Source organism: Pezoporus occidentalis, unplaced genomic scaffold (assembly GCF_034315485.1).
Source record: "Pezoporus occidentalis ecotype Australia unplaced genomic scaffold, CSIRO_AGI_Poc_V1 ctg164, whole genome shotgun sequence".
NCBI lineage: Eukaryota > Metazoa > Chordata > Aves > Psittaciformes > Psittacidae > Pezoporus > Pezoporus occidentalis.
The window spans coordinates 1669126-1689191 of NW_026913466.1; the positions used below are offsets into that span (position 1 = coordinate 1669126).

The following is a 20066-nucleotide window of genomic DNA, read 5'->3' on the forward strand; positions in this document are numbered from 1 at the left end:
GCATTGCTGCTGAAATGCTGGTATAGGGAAGCAGTGAAGGGGGAAACAACAAACACACATCAGCAAATGCGCTTCCTAAGGTGGCATGGTGTTTCTCCAGATCTGATTTGCACAGGTACAAAAGGTCACAGCCCTTCATTCTAAACGCTGATTGGAATCTTTCAACCAGCAATACAGTCAGAATTCTGTCTTGTCCCAGAATTTCACATGCACGCACACACACACACACACACAGAAAGCTTTAAGATAATTTTCTTCATTCCTCTAATACTCTCTAGATAAAAGTTTAAGGCTTAAAAGAGATTTATTCAAGAGTTACTTACGCGGCTGTCTCACATTTGGCTTTGGAAGGGAAGAATCTAATTAAAAACAAAGAAAGAAAAAAAGAAACAAACCATTAATCAGAGTTCCACATACAGCTTACAAACTATGCAAGCAACCTTCAGGACCTGATCTGACATAAACGCATTAACTGTAATCTTAATCAGGAATTTCAGTAAAACCAGCCCAAATTCAATAATCTTGCTCAGCTCAGAAGAATTCTGTTCGTGTATTGATCATTCCTTGGAGAAACACATCTATAGTACAGTTCATGCATCATATGTTTTGATGGCAAGTACACTGCAATTTTTCACACCCAGATGTCACCAGGTCTGACCTGTACTAACTCTGGTTATTCCTATATGGAGCTCTTAAAGATTTTGCACAGATTGCAAAGGCTGGTTTTAAGGTGATGACATTCATCTGAGTATTCATTAATGACAAACAAGAGATATCAATAAGCTATATCACAAAAATGCAATCAAACACTGGCTATCACAACTGAAGAAAAGTCAGTATTACGGCATGATACACACTGCTTTGTCCAAATTGCATGAGTATGCATTGATTCACAGTTTCCTGAGTCCGTCCTACTTGGTATTCTGCTTTAAAAAGTTTGGTGATATAATGATATATAAGAAATAAACGCTCATAGCTATTATATCAAAGCTATTATTCTTGGCAAGAATATCAAATATCATCATTATTATCAGCATGTAACAGAAAGAGACAAGTAAACATATACTTGAAAACGAAGAATTTTCCCTTTTTTTGATAACTGGCTTCTCTTATCTTTCTCCAAATGTGCCACCTCGAGCAGAAGAGCCAGAGAGTCTGGCTTCGGCCCCAAGGACCTGTTTGGTTAGCTGTAGTTTGTTTCTGGACTGCCCAGTAACCTAGGGAATCTCATTTAAATTCTGGCATATCTGAGTGTGTTCACTGCAACAGCTGTAAAAGGATTTGGTAAGACAGTGTCCCAGTAGTTGTTTTTGTATCTTTAGCAACTGAGAAAAAGAATTGTTTACCTGCTATCTAAACACAGCAGCTCAAAAATACTGCAAATAAGTATGTTAAATTACCCTTAAACCAAGACCATGCTTCTACCTTCTGAACCCCAAATGGCAGCACTAAACTGCCAGCAATATCCAACAAGATCATTAGGCTCGCATGTGCCTACAACATCCAAAAAAAGCATTTTATTCATTATCTGTGTGATTGTCACTTGTTCTAACACACAGCAAAAGTGTAACTTGATGCAAGATTTGTGAGGAGGGCTGGACTGAAACCAGGGAGCACTGAACAGTACAAACATGGGTAAGGGCACTATCAGTTTGTCCAAACACTCCACTAGCATATCCCAAATGCCAAGAAAATGCCTTCTGAGCTGAGGGGAGAATGAATTTTCCATGCTCATTCTGCCACTGGCCTCTCTACAGAGGATATAAAGTCTGCTAATGATAGGCTGCATCGCCCACTAACAATTCTCCCCAGTCATCCAGTTCTTACACGTATTTTAATGTGATTCGCTCAGTGCAACACAGAAGCAGCAGGAATTCTTAAAGTCCAGGAAAAGCATCTAATTTAGAATAACCAGCAGCCAGTCTTTAAAAATTATCATGATTTTCTACAGCTTTATAGCATAGAGGCACTTGTTAGCTGCTCACCTGACATCCTTTCTATGACCTCTCTCCTTTTGCTGTGGAAATAATAATCTATAGTTTCCACACTTAACAAAAATCCGAACAATTGGTAGATTATTTCTACAGAAGAACGCCTATTTCTTAGCATTTAAGGGGCCACCATTGAATATGCTTCTCATTGAATTGGGGGAGAGTGTGTGCATGAAATGCAGGAATGCAAAGGGAAAGAATGTGGCATGGAGTTTTAGACACTTCCATTGGGATCTACTGCAATAATGTAAGCAATTGAGCTTGGAAATAACTAACAAAATTAGGAGGAGAATCATTCCCATTCAGACACACAGTTCTGGTTTCTATTACAGTCAATGAGTCATAAGCCTATGTTCAAAGAACAAAAGACAGCACCTTTGCAATGACCAGTTTGTTCTGACTTTTGAAATATCAAGTGCATGACTTCTTCATTTAGCTCAGAAAAAGGATCCAATGGCAGTAACTCATGTTAAGATGCTTTACAACAATGAAAGCTGGCCTGTTCCCATGAAAGCAAATGAAGGACACCACACCCCTGAAATATCAATTCTCCTGTTCAGTATTTCTTCTGCAAATCTTATGCTCGCATATTGGCCAACAATGGCGTTTAGTTTTTAGAAAGGGGCTGCTTGATTCACTGCAGAACAACTGCATACCAACAAAGCTACGCTGCTAATGGGCCGCTTTGTATGATGTCTGAAAGCTGTGATATGCTGGAGAGATTTCCACCAAACACTCCACAATTAGGCTATATCACCCACAATGCAACAAAATGCTCTATCACACTGGTGTCTTGTAACTAATCTTTATAAATTTAGCTCATCTTTGCACACTGAGAGCTTGTGCCGCTCACAAAGACAACATTCTCAGTGAAGCCCGAGACGGGAACTGCGCACAGTGCTCCACACATCAGAAGGGCAAGAGAGCTCAGAGTACGAGTCTGTTTATTGAAGGCTGAACTTCAGTTGCAGGATTTACTCATTCCCAATAGAATAACCACTAAGGAAATAAGAAAGAGAGCTTTGCAAAAAGAAAGAGTTGCAGAATCAGGCCCAAAGCACAGTTTGAACTCTACCACACTGACAGATCAAATACATGCCTTTAATTCAGAGTGGATTTGATCTGTAAATTTGTAAAACCCCCAAAAACTAAATATGAGCTGACTTGCAGAGTTAAACAGAAGCAGTTGTTGCTTATTTCCCCTAGCAATGCTGTATGGAACTTTACATCGTTTGAAGACTAAAAAGCATGCACTGTACAAGGGACATTACAGGACTTCCGATCTGCATCCTTTTGACACTCCCCAGAAAGCATTTCAAGGGGCAAACAGCCTTTGGACATAATTGGAAGATTTTAATGTGCAAGTGAAGCTACAAAAAGTTCTGCTTAAACTCCCATGCTAATACAAAAAAAGGAAAAGACAACACACATTTTCTTCTCCAAATGCACCAGAACGTGACTGATGCTGCCAGAGGGATTCACTACAAAAAACTTTCCAGTCCCATTGTGCTGTCTGGCATTATCTCATAACGCTCTTCAGCATTTCCAACTCCTTCAACAGCCACACTGGTGGGGTTTTTCCTTAAAGATTATAGAATCAAAAAAGCCTGAAAGTGGAGCTAAAATCCCTTTGTGCATCTCACCTTTTGCTCTGAATATCAGACTTTAGAGTCCCCCAGTACTCTGAAATTCCATTGTTGTTATTTCTAAATATGTATTTACAAGCAAAATAAAGAAATCATACAACAGGGAGAAGAGTACTGCCTTTGATCTCTGGCCAGCCAGAAGTTGCTGCAAGTGCTATTAATAAATATTCATACTTCTGAAAACCACTCTGGTGTAGGATGGTATTCCCTCCACAATGCCTGTCAAAACCACATGCCCTGAGATCAGTAACGACAGTCAAAAACCAGCAATGAACTGCCATGATGATTGCTGCCAGGGAGGTGTCTCAACTAGTAACATCTTACAATCACAGTATCATAAGATCAAACAATGCCACATGGAGCACTCTAGCATTCCAAGTGGCTGTATCTTACACAACAGTACAAGTACCTTCTGGTTTTCCTTCATGTGATACTACAACAAGGGGCTTGGTGAAGGTTTTCTTGTTGTGCATCATAGCCAAAATCATATCCACGTTGAGAGAAGTGCAAGCTTCATCAGGAGGAATGCACTGCAAGTGGAAGAAGCAGTGCATGAAGTCAGAGAGAGTCACCCATTGACAGCTCCACAGTTGCCCCATCATCAGTTTTATCCTATATTCTTTACCAAAAAAAAGAGGACAACCTCCAGACAACCCCATATAATGTACTGGCAAAGGTAATTCTTAGCTGTGCCTCAGGACACAACCTTTGCCTTCATTAAGGATCCTGTGACCTTCATGACAGGTGTTACTACTGAACTCAAAAAGTAGCAATTATTTTATGATAAATCTGTTTTTAAAAATCTGGTAGCCAAAACTGTAGCTCCCATCACGTGTTGATCAACATTGAAAAGTCATCTTTAAGAACCCCAAACAAAACATTTTAAGGAGAACGTGCATAAACCCCAACGAAATTTCAAATTCTTAGAGCATGTTCTTTAACAACCAATTTACAGCCATTTCCATTAGTTCTAAAACAAAATTTGGCAGCCCTCTTTTGTATCAGTCAGATAGCTGGTATTCTACATGTCTTTGGAAATTAAAGGTAACATTGTTTGTGCTTTGCATTTTAGGTAGCAAAGATAAATTTGAACCACTTGTAAAATAAAAAGCAATTTCTATTTATCCCATGTAACCACCTAATGCAATTTAAACAAAAACTGTAAATCATGCAATGCTTAGCATCACAAGTCTTATCTATTAAAGCCTTGACCCTAGAGATAAAATGTTCATGACATCAATGCCACAGAAAAAACATTTATTCACTTCAAAGTTCAGATGACAAAAAAATCTCTTATTTTCATCTAAATCAGAAACTTAAGACTTCAATAAATTACTGACCTTTGGCAGTCCTTGAGTATCTTTATCTTTGTTGGTACACAAAGTCAACTCACAGTGAAGAAAGAGCAGTGAGATGTTGAATATTGGTTTAAACACAAAGCTAAACCTCTTTTTGTCCTTCTGTGCATATGGTATCAGAAAGTTCACCTTCTCAGTGCTGTAGAATTTAACAGATTCATCTTTAGGACAAATGTTTTCTATAATGGTGTAGTCAGACATTCTATCGGGATTTGAGAATGGGGAAATGAAGCATGTTTGAATGGCAAAGCCCAAGGATCTGTCAGCTTTAGTCACAGACACCTGCATTAAAGAGAGGCAGCGAGATGTCAGAAATTGCATTTTCAGTTCACATTTCACTAATATTTTCAACAATTTTTCAAGCAGTTTTCCAGTGCCACTTCCAATCTGAACTATTTTGAAGGCTAAATGTTAAGGGTAGGCTGTCAAACTGTGAGACAGAAAAGCTGCGGTTTCAAAACCAGCAGCTGCTTAAGCACACAACCATGCCTAAATACAGCAATCCCTTATCTTTCTGAAAGCAAAATTAAAAGCCAGTCTAGATCAGACACATAGTTAATGCCTGCAACCGCCACCTGAAATGGCTCTGCTTCCCTTAGACATACGGGCTGGAACAGAGCTGTGTGGAAGTCAATTATTAATTCCATGTCTTTGTATCTGCTTGAAACATTAATGAAAAAGGGCAAAAAAAGGAAAAAGGCAAAAAAGAAAGGCAACAGACACAGCAGAGAACCCACCCCCAGCCAGGAGAGGAATGCAGAGGCAGAGAGGAGGTCATGGTCTGACATGTGGGTGGCATTCCTGGACTCAGGGGGCAGGGGAGCCTCCTAAAGGATCCTTTTAGTTTATTGTAAGTCTGAAATTCATATTCCTTTATGAAAAATGACTGCAAACTTCCAGGACACTGATGCTGTTCAGCTGGGCTGGAATGCAGGCAAGAAATGCTACAGAATAATTAAGGAAAAAAAATTAATGGAATTTGTGACAAATGAAGCATGTTGCTCTTAATAAACAACAGAAGTGTTGTGCCTCAACTATTAACACTGCCTGATGAGAACAGTTACACAAGAAATTATTTTCTTCTTAGAAGAAATGTGCTTTATGTGCACTTAATCCTGATGTGCTGCATGTATATTTAAGGAAGAGCCTGCCAAAGTTTCCTGTGGTCTGTACAGAAATTTTTGGATGCTATGAGTTGTGCAGTGAATAAAGGCATTTTTTCTCTCCCTTATGTGAGCAGCAATCAAATTAGAAATGAAGGGATGTGCTGAAGCATCTAAGCAAGAAAGACCATCTTCTAAAATGAACAGAAATAAACACTGATGAATGAAAGTCAAGTCACAGATACTGACAGTTAAATAAGCTGATGCCATAAACTAGTTTAAAAAGAGATCATGTCAAGGGCAGGAATGCTACACTATCATGAAACACCATCAGGTAAATAAAGGGAGGAATGATATTTCAAGGAAAGAAGAGAACTAAGGAGGATAGTGAGCCCAAAATGTGGTAAGAAAGTGACAGAAGAGAACAAAGATGAAGAAAAATAGCCAAAAGATTCAAATACAAAGAAACATTTATAGCAGAGAAACAAAAGGGAGCTATAGAATTCTTACAGGTTGTGACCTAAGCAATCTATTGACCAAAAGAATTATGTATATTAATAACAAAAGCAAAACAGAAACAGGAATAAAAATGTTAGAAGTCCGCATCAGCTAAAAATGGAATCACAGAAGTTCAAAACTGATACAGGTTTTCCACTGTGCAATAAGAAGAAGCAGGGAAAATAAAGTTTTCTGCCAGGACAGGTGATGAAGAAATCAGAACATGTGTCTGAATAAACAGCTCCAGAACTGGTCAAATCCAGAGGCCTGGAGCCACGGGGATTCATCCCAGATCACTGAAGGAAGCAGCTGGTTTTGTCCAAATGAAAAAAACCACACACTTAACACAACACATTTTTGCTTCAACTGCCTTAAGTATTCTCACTGTGTAGAGAATGAGGAGGAGACACAACACATTGAAACAATGACAAAAACTGCATCAATGTCAAACAGGCACTACACTTCTGCAACATGGGCTCCCAAAGAGGAGCTACCTTGGGCAAGGGAAACATGGCACAGCACTGCTTCTGGTAACATCTTCATTTTCCCGGCCTTATAAGCCCAAAATACTGACTGTATTGGTCTGAAGTTCCTCAGCCATATTACCGAATAACAAGAACTCTGAAGTCTTCATCAAGAAATGCCAGTTCAGAAGAAGAGCTCAGAGAACACCTTGAAATTCTGCACAGAAAAGCAGATTTGGCAAAATGACCCATTTACCTTGTTAAGTTCACCCATTTTGCAGGAATCTCTTGGTTTTGACCCAAAATAGATTGTCCTGCTTCTCACCCCCCAGTTTCTGTTCTCTGCAGCAACTAAAGTACCTACTCGTCTGCCTAAAGCAACTTCACAAAACCTTTCAACTGCTAAGAACAGATCTGGTGCAGCTGCATGGCCTTGCAAACCATTTCCATTGGTTTGAAAGCCTTTTTCAGTTTGTTACCTCTACGTATACTGGTCCATTCTCAGCAACAGAGAAGAGTCCTTGGGAGGGAGCAAGGAACAGATCTGTTCTGTACAGCTCCATGTTGAAGGTGACATTGGCGATGTGTGGTTCAGGAGGCCAAAACACGCCTCTGTCATTCTCTGGCTGGTGCAGCGTGCAATTAAACTGAAATCAAACAAACCAATACAATAACATCCTGAGTCGGGGTGGAAGCTGGATAAGAACAAATTTGCATTGTACAATACAGTGTAAATCTTCAATAGGGTCACAAGCAATATAAGAGAAATGTGTTAAAAGACAAATTATTTGCTATACAATTAATATGATTTCTTGTGAAGTGGCTAGTACAATGGGCATTTCTCTAGTGTCAGGTGAAAACCCAAGAGGGACATACCGCTATTTCAGGCCAGCTTGAGAAAGCAACATCTCCTTCATCAGCATCCCCTGGAAATCCATTATCACCTGATTCCATGTCATCATCATCAAAGCCACTGTTTTCGGCTGGTGATGACAGCTGAATAACGATCTGCACAAAAAGGATTGCAAATGCATAAAATTAGGTGATTAACTCAGCACTCTCTCTTCATGATTATTCTTTCTTTCTCTCTTCAGAACAATACAAAGGCCAGAAGAAGTGCACCAGCTAAGCAGATAGTGAAAAGCACGTCTTAAACAGCCTTGTGCTGAACATGTAAGGTATGTAGGGTCTATTTAGAGAATGTCCCTTAGTTTTTTTTCCACAATTCAGAGCCAGCAAAGACACCAGTCTGGGTGCTAGTGTCTGAATGAGCAGCCTACCATTTCCATTCTATTTCTGGTATTCCTACAACCAACACTGAAAAGAGAAATGGCTTTCTAAAGTGGGTTTTTTGCAACTTAGTTTTCCTTAATGCACTCATGGAAAATCACTGCAAGTGTTTGGGTCATTAAAGGATTTTCTCTTCTGTCATTTGACTATTTTTTTCAGAGATGTACACCTAAAACCACCATATCCCTTTCTTCATTTTTCCTTCATTTTTCTCTGAATTCCTACTGACTTGCCCCTCCCTTTTTGTCCTCCTTTACACACTTCTCCATTTCTTCACCTGACAATTCCTCTTTTTGCTTTCCAATGTTCTGCACTCTGCTGCTGTAAGCCCAGCAGCTCCTCAGCTAGTTCCCTCCCCTCCAGAACTTCATCTTGGTTTTCTTGGCCGTTGAACAACTGCTCAGAAGTGACATATACACTCTTTGAGAGTCCACTGCATGGTGCTCATTTTTTAGGAGAAATGCTCCCAAATTCTGGAAGATACCATACATGTTTTGGAGTGTCAGTGAGTATCCAAGACCATTAAAAGACATGATGCAGAAAGGAGAAGAGGCAAATATCCATTTTAGTTTGGGCCATAATATAAGGGCAATTACAGTATTTAACTCTAGACCTGTGCTACTCTGTAGTTTGGAGATTTTTCTATCCACAGTCTTGGTCTGGGACTGTTTCTAAAGTTAAGTGCTACGGACTTGCCAGTACAGAATGGTTTTAACCAGGCAAGGTCAGATCAGATTGCCTTAGCCGTTTTTGGGTTGGACCATCATTTGCTGAGGTTAATTCTATGTACTGGAAAGCTCAGCATGAGAAACGTGTCATTACTTTCTAACCCAGATTAGCTGCACTGTACTCAAGCTCATAAACCGAGTCAGCCTGGAAGCAGTTGCTTAGAACTTAACTGGCTCCTTAGCATCATCCCTTATTCAGAGCACTCAAGAATCCCTTCATCGTGTACATCAACTGATGGCAAATATGAATCCGATTTAGAAGAGAGAAGCATGCAAAAATATCTTCTCCTTTTTCACATGCAATTCGGGAAGAAAAAGTTTCACTTAATGAAATAATGAATTAGTGAGTAATTCAGCATACGAATTAAATGGTATTGCTTTGTGGAATCACAAAACTTAATTCCTATTTCTCCTTACAGCTATGTAGTACTGTTATGTACAGGTACATCAAAGCTGCATAGGAAAAGCTGGTGAAACTTCTCTGAGACTGGTATGGATGGTCCCCAGATTGCAGTCACGCAGTTTTGTAACAGTATTTAACTCCAACTCCTCCTTTTTCCTTTGGAATACTATCTGACCACAGGAGCACACTGAATGCGGAGCCTTCATACCTCCTTGAATACAGGGACTGTGACTACAACTAGGTTTGAGCTAGACAGCAAAAGGGATGCATCCGGATCTTTTCCTAAGACCAAAGCTAACTACAATGGCTTCCTTGTCCTTGTACCACTATGATGTGCAGCGCAGGAGGCTCTTCTTTGTAAAATACTCACAGAGTTAAAATAAACAATCTTGTTCAAGATATATGCTGTCCGAGTCCCACATTTGTTCAGCAAAGACTCCAAAATGAAATGGGTACCATTCATCCTGGCTTTGCAAGAGTGATCCAACAGCGAGAGTTCTGTCCTCGTGTAGCCACTAGCCTGAAACAAAGGTGCTTTGTAAGTGGCTGAAACACAATTGTGTTAGTCTCTTGCTTAAAGTGCAGCTCAGACTACCGCTCATGACTGCTAATAGAAGGAAGTGAAGTTCATTGTACTGACATTCAGGGAAGGTCACTCTCAAAATGCTGTTGTACAAGACAGGGAATAAATGTAACATGGAACAAAGAAAACAACAGGTTCATTATTAATCTACTGATTAATAATGCTGACTCTGTTTGGTCTAAAATGAGCTAAAAACGCTGTCTGTGTCAGGCTCATTTCCACAATGGCCACAAGCAACCTGTCAGCTGGTAGATGGTAAAGACAGATCTATTCAGGTCTCATGCAGCTATCAAAAGCAGCTTCTTTGTACTATAGAAGTTAAAACCAGACTGATGGCTGAGTACAGTCGTTTTCTGACAAACCAACCCTTCAAAGCTTTAATCAGAAAATCCCTCTACAAACTACCTGATTGTTGGGAAGAGGAAACATGATTTGAGTTACAACTATATTATAGTTTCCTCACCAAACTCTATTCTGGGAGGCTGGCTGGTGATGGGTATAGAATGTTTATTTTTTATTATCAAAATACAAATAAAATGATCTGCCCAGAAAAGCCTTCCCAAATTTGAGAAAAAGAGATCACACCAACCTGCAGAGAGTCTTTTTCTACAGCTACTGTCATGACTTTGTCATCACACTTTATTGACAGGGCCATATCAGCACTGCCCTGAGCCTCTTCAGGTTCTTTATGTTTTGAGAGGGAATGCTCAAAATCATGATTTATTAATGTATCCACTGAATCCCTTGATGGGAAGATTCCTTCTCCCACTGTGTCATGTCTTCCTCTGTTAATGTGAAAAGGAAAAGTCAGGCCATCACTTAATGCAGGATTCTTTGGGGCAGGCAGTGGGTTAGCACCCAGCAATTCTGTCAGCTCCGGAGGAAGGGAATGATCTTCTTCATCATTCATCTCTTCTAAAACAAAAGAGGAAAGAAAAAGAAAATTAAAAAAAAGGAAAACATTAGGTTATTAGATATTTTTCCTAAAAGTATTCAGAACTAATAATTTTCATACAAAAAAAGAATAAAGTATTATCCAGAAAAGAAGTTCCTGAAGGACACCTAAAGCACCATTTTTGTATTTTCCAGATATCTGGCCACAATTCCTCCAGTAAGGGTTTAGTTGTTATTGTGACATCTGCTCTCGGTGTATTTTAGTCCCTGCTAGAAATCTGCCTAACCAGGAGCTGAAAATAAACTTTGAAGAGTGGGCCTATTATATGCAAAAGGCAATCACAGAGGTAAAAGGAACATCCCATTTAGAAAATATTCTAGTTTATTGCTGCTGAAATAGCCTAAGTGCAAATTATGGCATGAAACACATCACACATTCAGTCACTCGACAGTTGTGGAACTACTTACATAACAAAAGTGAAGTCAAATGAGGCTTAACTTTATACTATGTAAATGAGAACACTATCTGCTGGCTTACACACGCAACTGCTCAGGACAGAAGTCTCAAACCCACCCCAAGCAGGTAGTAACCCAAGAGAGTGCAATTGATAAAATTAATGTGAACATCAGCTTTATCAAACCAGCTAAGCAACCCTTCTAGTGGCTGAAGTAGTGAATAAGCAGATGCAGCTCTACTAGCTTCAATGGACACAGGTATTTTTACATCAGTAATGACTCTGGCCAAGTAACTAATTTGAGGGTTATATTTATTCAATTTGCTCAGATTTTTATGGTAAGACAGTTTTGTCTGAAAGCAATTTAAAAGTTTATTTAATTATCTCAAGGAAATACTATGCTCACACTTTTGGGAAAAAATATTATAGAATCAAAGCTGGGTTTATTAACTTACAAAATATCCAGCTACTGAAGTCCATTGCAGTGAAGGCTGAGCATGGTCAGCTGTAACAGCTTGTGAGCTAGATAAGCTATAATCATTTAATTTCACTATAATTTCAGGAAATAACACAATTTGCCTGGATTTTTCTCATCAAAAAGCCACAGAATACTTCTTTTAACCAGCATTCACAGATACTCCAACACCAGCTTTCTTGATGATGAGTAACAAAAGTAGCGCAACCCCCAACAACTGACAGAGCACCTTTCAAATCATCATATTCCTGGAAATACAAGACATGTTTTCTATATGCTAGAAGTCCATTTCAAGTGTACCTGTATCTTCAAGTTGCAGATGAAATCTGTTAGCAACAGGGGCTTTTGTGTAGGAAATAACTGGACTGTAGTTATGCTCATAAGCCCACTTGATCAAACTCTCATGTGATGAAGGAAGATCAGGTATTACTGATTTACTCATGCTCATGGATCTCTCCGTTTCCTTTCCAAAACCAATGCTATTTGATGTCTGCAAAGAAAAACTTGGTTCATGATTTACCATTTAAGGATAATTAAAATGGAATAGTGACACTGACTAAACATGTTTTTTTTTACTCTACTAAGTAACAGCAAGCTGAGAACACCTTGGAAATAAACCAAACTCTGCCACCTTAGGCACAGAATTGCTGCACACATGGAGAAAAGGCCCCCCTTCCTCCCAGGCTCTGCCAGGAGTACAATAAATCAAGGTAGCTCGGAACTGTTAATCCCTAATGAGACAAAGGCATATTTACAGCTGTATTTTCTTCAAACCTCAGTCGAAATGACTTCTGAGGTAAGGGGCACTCAGGATGACAACTGATTCTTTCAAATGCCCCCTTCATTTCTTTGAAGAGAGCATTACTTAAGCTACATATGGGAAAACCTTTGTTCAAATGAACATTACTGAAAAAGGCAAAACATAGCATGTTCATGAAGTAGAGAGCTGATACCAGCTAATGCTTCAAAGTCAGCTCGAATCGAGGATAGTCTGTGCCTCCCTGAATGAGCTTCATGCTGTGTCTCCTGCAAAATGTTGAGTATGTTAAACAGGACTGAATTCAACCCTTAATAGAGCAATACGCAAGAGCATACACATTTATGCAAGGCCAAATTGCTTCAAAGGACAGCATACACTTTCTTCACAATAAAATTTCAGATTTCATTAACAATATAAGTTTTGCACAAATACATTCATACAGTGAATTCATAATGCACTTGCTGACCTCTTAGTTTTACCATTATATCATTAAAAATAACAGCTCCTCAGAGGTGGCCATGGAATACAGATAAGCCGCACAACCAGTTCCTTTTCGTTTTACTGCATAAGTTCTGCAAAACCTTCAATTTCCTCATACAAATGGGTGAGTAAAACAAATGTAAGAAGCATCTCTAGCTGTTAGAGAAGCAGTTAGGAAACATTCACTGATATTTCACTTGTTTTTAAGTGCTTGGCATCTTAAACTAGTATTCACACAAAGCTAAATACATATGTATTTATTTTCGTATACACAACATTACTATTATGCCTATAACAATTACATCAACAACTACAGAACAAGCTGAGTAGACACACAGCAGGAAAGGCACAACGACCCACTTGTCAAGGATTTCTGCAATGTGATCTAATTGCACTTTCTATATGCAGATGACACCATTGAATGCTCTACAACAAACACATTCACTTCTATGCCTGATTACCTTCATCATATAGGCTGCATTTTTTTAAAACCCCACTGGTTTCCCTCAATGTAAGCCAATCTTAATTTTCTTTCACTCTCAAACATCAAAAGATTGACCACACCAATCTCTTTTGCCCAGATTGCTTTTACTCAGTGGTTTGTATTGACCTGCTACCCAGCATCACTGAGCTCAGCTGCACGTCTTTGCCTCACCTCAGAAATGGAGCTTTTGAAGAAAGTAGTGAATAAAGCTTGTACAGAGTCCTGATGGAATGGCACAGCACAGTTTTCGTTTGGCTCCGTCCCTCATTTCTTCCTAATGACCCAGTTCTACATCCTTTAAACACTCATAGTTTCACAACTGAAGTTAAAGAGAATTTTAGGTGCAGAGCTTGAAGATACTGTTACCAGTACAGTTATCAATGACCAGCAAAGGCCACTGAAGATAAGAAACAGAAAAAAAGCAATAAGTATCCTAATTTTAGTGCCTTCCTACTGTTTTGGGTCAAAAAAAAAATCTCTTATTCTTCAACAGATACTCATCTGGATATGATTTATCACACATTTTCACATTACCATATGGCTTTGACTGGTTGGAATTATTAGACTACCCCAACTTTGCTGGACCTCCCTCTCTGCTTTTCTTCTCTTTTTTTGCCACGAGGAGACAGCTGAATAAACATTATCTCAGGATTTTACTGTCCTAACTGGCACCTGACCATTTTGTTGGCTTGTTTTTACCTCTCCACTCCATGCTGAGCCTGTAAACATTCAGTTTTCATTGCCTCAATGAAACAAAACCAAGCACAAGGGCTTGAAGAAATAGACATAGTGAAGTGTCTTCACTTGCCTCCACTGCCAACACCTTCACTCACAGTAGATGAAACCGGGCAACGAAAGCCACCTTCTAACCTACTGAGACCATTTCAGGAACTGGTGGGCAGTTGTTCTCCTGTAAAGAAGAGTGACTTTAAGCTTTCAAAACCCTCATGGGTTTGTTCTGTGCATTTCACCTCTCTCGCTTTTTGCCCCTCAACACACTTACTTTCTTTCTGCAACTTCACATCTTTGCCCACTGTGCAGCCCACAGCTTTCTCAAAGGACACTGAGTCCAAAGTAATGTGAATGGCAGAGAGTCCATAAGCACAGAAATACACAAGCACTGCACGGGGGGTAAAGGAAAGACAGACTGCACACACGAGTTGTACGCACAGCCTGGGAGGAAAGCATTGTGTGTATATCACAGGCAGTTACTTTACTTAAACTATTCCCATTTTACTTGATTTTGTGTTCATCCTCTTTCAGAGTTTCAAAAAACCCAGCAAGCTGGGAGCTGAGCCAGATGACCCAAAAAGTCTTTTTCACTTTGTCTATGAACTTAGACCTTAATAACTCATGGTCCTGAGTTTGAGGCAGCTTAGCACTAACCTTTCCCTCTCGGTTTGCCAATCCCCTCAAGACAATTCCGATTAGTACTGAGGGCAAGAAGTTAGGAAAATTGAAGTGCATGGAACTGCTTCAACTAATAAAAAGAACATTGTGAAACATTACCTAATTGTTCAGTAATGTTATTATGCATTGTCTAAACTTGGGCTTGGAAAGGCCTTCAGCTTAACAGAGATACAGAGAGATCCTAAATGCTGGATGTACAGGCTTTATAATGACATGGGGGTGTTTAGTTCTCTCCCACACCCCTCTAAACGAAGGAGAACAAATACACATTCAGAAAACGAAGCATCTATACAAATGAAGCAGTATAGCAAATGAAGCAGTATGGCAGTTACAAATCCTAATATAAATATACAGTATTTTATATACTGACATTTCCATATATAGTATTCCTTTCTCTTTTCCTTAATCTAAATAAAATGTCATGTTATGATATGAAATACGGTACTTTGACTATCTCCAAGTGTGAAGTGAACTGATGCACAATTCTCTATCCTTAGACCTATAAACAGGCCTATTCAGGACCTGCAGAATGACCAGAACATCCTTTCCCGTCCATTAAATAAATATGCATCAGAGATCAAAAGGGAATTTCATCATCCACCCTAGATAATTTTTCCATTCAATTTCCTGAGCAGCACAGTAATTTATTTCCTTTTATTTCCCTGTCAAAATCTAGCACGAAATCCTGCCTATCAATCTGTCCTCTTAGAATATTTAGACTAAGCAGCCTTCTGATCTTGTCAGAATTGCCCTTGCACACATTAAAGGGAGAAAGCTACTAAGCAAAGTAAAATTCTTCGTAAAATGTTAGTATAGATAGCTGGAGTTTGAAAATGCATCCAAGTTACTGCAAAGCTTAATAAGGAGGCCACCCAGAAGTCTTGAGCAAACATTCAGCTCATCTGCACAATATGCTCTTAACTGATCACTTAAGACTGAAACAGGTCACACATCTATAGGCTGCAAGAGCAGTCCAATTGTATTTATCTGTTTATTTCAAAGCAAGGAAAAGCTCATTTTCTTGGTAGAAATGGTGTTGAGCCACAAAGCCTATAGCAAAAATCATTCTGCATCAGAATCTCCAGTTATGTGTAAGTATAGTTTCAGAAGTTTAGCTTTATAGATCCTGGGTTTATGTTTTTTAAAGCTTCCTGGTTGTGGTCTGAGGAGAGGCAAGTTCAGTTTGAACAAACATTGCTGGGGACAGAAGTACTGGCAGGGAAGAGGGCTAAAGACTACTAGAACCACAAGTGGAAGGAGTAAAAAAGCCTTCACTTCCACAGGGATGTATGTGCCATAGTATCTAGGATTATCCATTCTGTACTCACAGACATCTTTCCAACTTCAGAGATGAACCTGTACATCCACTCACCAAAGTAACAGCAGAAAGGGAGATGAACATCCAACACAGTGTTTTGGGTACTTCAGCCGAAGCCAAAAAGACACAGACCCTAAATCCTTGTATTTTTACCACCTGGTTTCTGTGATGTGCTGGTCAGTTTAATAGCCCATATACTAAGTTAATAAGGAAAAAAAAACATAGTTTCTGATTTTACTCCTTGAAATGCAGTTAATAACTAGAAAAGCAGCTGAGAAAATGTGATCTAGCACTGTACCACGTTTAAATGGATTCTGTATTGTTGCAAAAAATGAAGGTGTCTCAACTTACAATCACTTCCAGCTTTCCTTGGACATCATGCGACTTGATAACCCAATTGACAGACTTTTTACACTTGAGGATAAGTACGACATCTCTGACAAGTTTGGTGCCTGGTTGAGATGGTTTAATGTCAACGATTATATCCACCTGGAAAGCACTGTATGTGGAAAATAGGGAGAAAGTCAGACCAGAATGCCAGAAATTTTCAGCTATCAACCTTCTTCCAATCCATCATGTTTCCACTGTCTGGCCAGCTGATTAAAATGCTGGAGATTATCCCAGGCAACACAACATGTGCAAAACAGATTGTTACTCCACATACGCTTAAATGATTTTGAATAACAATAGAAATAAAATATTTTTTAGATAAATCATTTTTTTTTGTCTCTTGTTTACAAGAACTGTGCTACTCATTTCAGCTATTAGAGGAGGTTAGTTATATGACTAGCACTTTGCTTTAGAATGTAAATATTGTTTTCTTATTTCACTGTGACAGTGCCTAAATATAGCTGTTGCAGTTTCCTTTGGCTATAACGATATTAAAGCTCAAAATCATACCTTAAAAAAAAAAAGACAAATTAGACAGGTTAATACCAAAAAAACTGCACAAATACTATATTGGGGTGGGTCTCTGCCTAGGAAGTTAAATTGTGGAAATGACTTTGCTTAGGATCTTGCGTGTGTTGAAGAATTACACTGTGCATTCTGTTTCCAATACTTCTGGATATATACTTTCTTTAAAATGAAAAGAAAAGCAGATGTCCAGCCTACTGCTTGCTGGAAAATAGATGAACACCATCCAGATTTTCAAGACCTCAGTAAAATAAGTAGAGCAAATGGGTTTGTACCCATCAATAATATCTTGTCATGCAAAATATTAGTTGAACAGGAAAACCTTTACTTCCAGATTGTCTTCTGGGGCCATATGTCACAAGAACGTGCTCATCCCTAAGTAAGATACGCTAAGTATCTTGGGACCTTTGTTTCACCTCCTGCAGTTTTACACATGCCCAGGTCAGCTTCTGTATGTTTCTTTCTGGATATAAACTTTGCAAAAATAGCTGTGGATAACAGATAAAACTAAAAATGAAACAAGATGTATTTATTACTTTTTACTTTAAATAACAAAACATTTTGCACTGTTATCATCTGAAAAACAAATTCCTATCGTACTACCAGCCAAAGCCAAAAGCCCAGAGGACTTGGAGACATGGCTGTCATTGCACAACACTGCAAGGGACTTGCTGATGTTGACACTGAACAGCAGCTGTTCAGAATAGGGCTGCAACTCAGGCCACTCAGAGGCAGATCATTTGGGTTTACCTATACTCCAACTTCTACTACACCTCAGCACATTTTTACTCTCCCAAGGTTGACAGGCACGAATATTCCAGGCTCTGGATTCACCATCTTGTAATGAGATAGTTACCCTTCTTGCAAAGACCCCTCCTCCTACCTCTATCTCCCTGTGTGAATGTTTCATCATAGAATGGATATGCCTAAATGTAATTACATGAGGAGTACAACTAGACAGTGCCGGATATCTAGTGTCTGCAGTACATAGACAGGATTTTAATTCTACCTGTTCTGTGAGGAAATAGTATTTTTCTTCTTGCATACAGAGAGCTAAGCAATTTTCCCTAATCACTATTTATAAGCCTTTTGGACAGTGGACCTCTGTCAACTCTTAACATTTCTTGCAATACACACTATCCATTAAACTCAACTGGAAACTTGACAGAAAATACTGTTATGGTTCTGCAGACCCATACTGGAACAATTATCATGGACCACAGACCACTTGTGACCTCTGGACCACTGCTTGAAAGCTACTGCCCTAGGCCTCGCTGCCAGCTACCCCTATCTGTGACAGGTCAAGATTACTTTCAATCTCTCTCTCACTTCCTCATACAGTGGTCCCATCTTTAACACTGTCTGTCAGATGTTGCTCTCATTCATCTTATTCTTGGAATAATCTGATTGACTGAGCAAGAAGAGAGGCAGGATAGAGTCCATAAGAATTGTGCTTTGCAGCCTCGTCCAGCAAAATCCTGGGATCATGAAGCAGAATTCAAAACCTTTACATATTAAAAAACCAATCTCTATTTAAGGCAAAGTACTAAGGTCCAAGCTCTTCTTGTAAGATTGAAATTACGGTTTCAGTTGATTTTCAATAGACAGCTAAAATCTTTGGCTGTGATTTCAAACAGATTTAGTGTATTTAGACAATACTTTACCTGTATGGATTGGAATTTGGAGTGATTAGTTCAATGATGTGAACTTCTCTTTCTTGGACTAAGTGAGACATAAGGCACCCCTCTGCCGTTTTTGGTTGTAGGTATCCCGCAAGGTAATTTAACGAGAGAAAATTCTTCTCTATGTTGCACGAGGGAGGAAAAACTTGATCTGGAGGAGGAAAATAAACGAAAGCATATGCACCTTTACACACAGATATTAGCTTACGTGCATGTATGCACATTTACTTCATTGCTGCACTATATGACACAGGTCTTTAGGCTATAATGTTCATCTATTATCTATCATAAGCACTTACGACAAATCAACGTAATACTGAATAGGAGATCACTGTTGCAACAACACAGCATATACTTGATGTAAAAGATAAACTTCTAAACTGAAGAGTTTATATTTATGGACTTAGATATTTAATGAAAGAAAATCCCAAGAAAGAGAAATCTGAAAACAAAACTGAAGCAAATTATGGAGCATTTTCCAAAATGAATAAAACATTTAATTTGTTCCTTGCATCTTTAAAAGATTTATTTCTTTTGAAATTAACTAGCAGAATATGTGATCAATTCCTTCTCCCTTTAGAAAATGTTTTATTCTTGCTATTATGAACTTAAAGTATTTAAAAGATCACAGAAAGTATTTTCCATTTCCTTACTCCATATATTTTTCCTATACACTGTATAGTATCAGTGATGTCTGAAGTCCTCTTGTGCATGGAAAATGTAAGTGAATAATGAAGCCAGTTATTGATATTAAAGAAGTCTGACCATAATACCCCTAACTGAAATGAAGAAATTCTAGAGTAGATATTCAATCTCTCTTTTGGTTTTAACTGCTGAGCTGATGACGAGCATTAACTAGCATACAACACCAAACATAAAACATAATCACTTAGCGTAAAGTTCTCATGCCCAGCCTACACTGCCATACCCAAAAATCAATGTTTTCGGTGAAGAATGGGAATACTTTGTATTTCTGAGATAGCTTTAACATATGAATTGTAACAACACACAGAAGGACTAAGTATCATGTTCACAGGCAAAGTCCTATAAGAATGTAATTCCAAAGGGCTGGCCCTTTGACCTTTGCTTTACAAAGAAGGCTTTCCTATTACAGTTAGAAGCAAGAGAG

General features: G+C 38.8%; 1 protein-coding gene across 3 annotated transcripts in view; it reads right to left on the reverse strand.

Moving 5' to 3' along the window:
* TGFBR3 (transforming growth factor beta receptor 3) overlaps positions 1-20066 on the reverse strand; it is a 119132-nt gene that overhangs the window by 11927 nt on the left and 87139 nt on the right. For 2 of the 3 annotated variants that reach the window (XM_062613155.1, XM_062613157.1), the window contains exons 6-15: positions 18920-19088; positions 16692-16839; positions 12189-12378; positions 10654-10979; positions 9852-10001; positions 7937-8068; positions 7540-7707; positions 4978-5277; positions 4047-4167; positions 324-359 (exon numbers count right to left, since the gene is read on the reverse strand). In XM_062613155.1, the coding sequence (XP_062469139.1) occupies positions 324-359; positions 4047-4167; positions 4978-5277; positions 7540-7707; positions 7937-8068; positions 9852-10001; positions 10654-10979; positions 12189-12378; positions 16692-16839; positions 18920-19088 (1740 nt within the window). The remainder of the gene's footprint in view (positions 1-323; positions 360-4046; positions 4168-4977; positions 5278-7539; positions 7708-7936; positions 8069-9851; positions 10002-10653; positions 10980-12188; positions 12379-16691; positions 16840-18919; positions 19089-20066) is intronic. The other variant, XM_062613156.1, reaches the window with a different exon arrangement.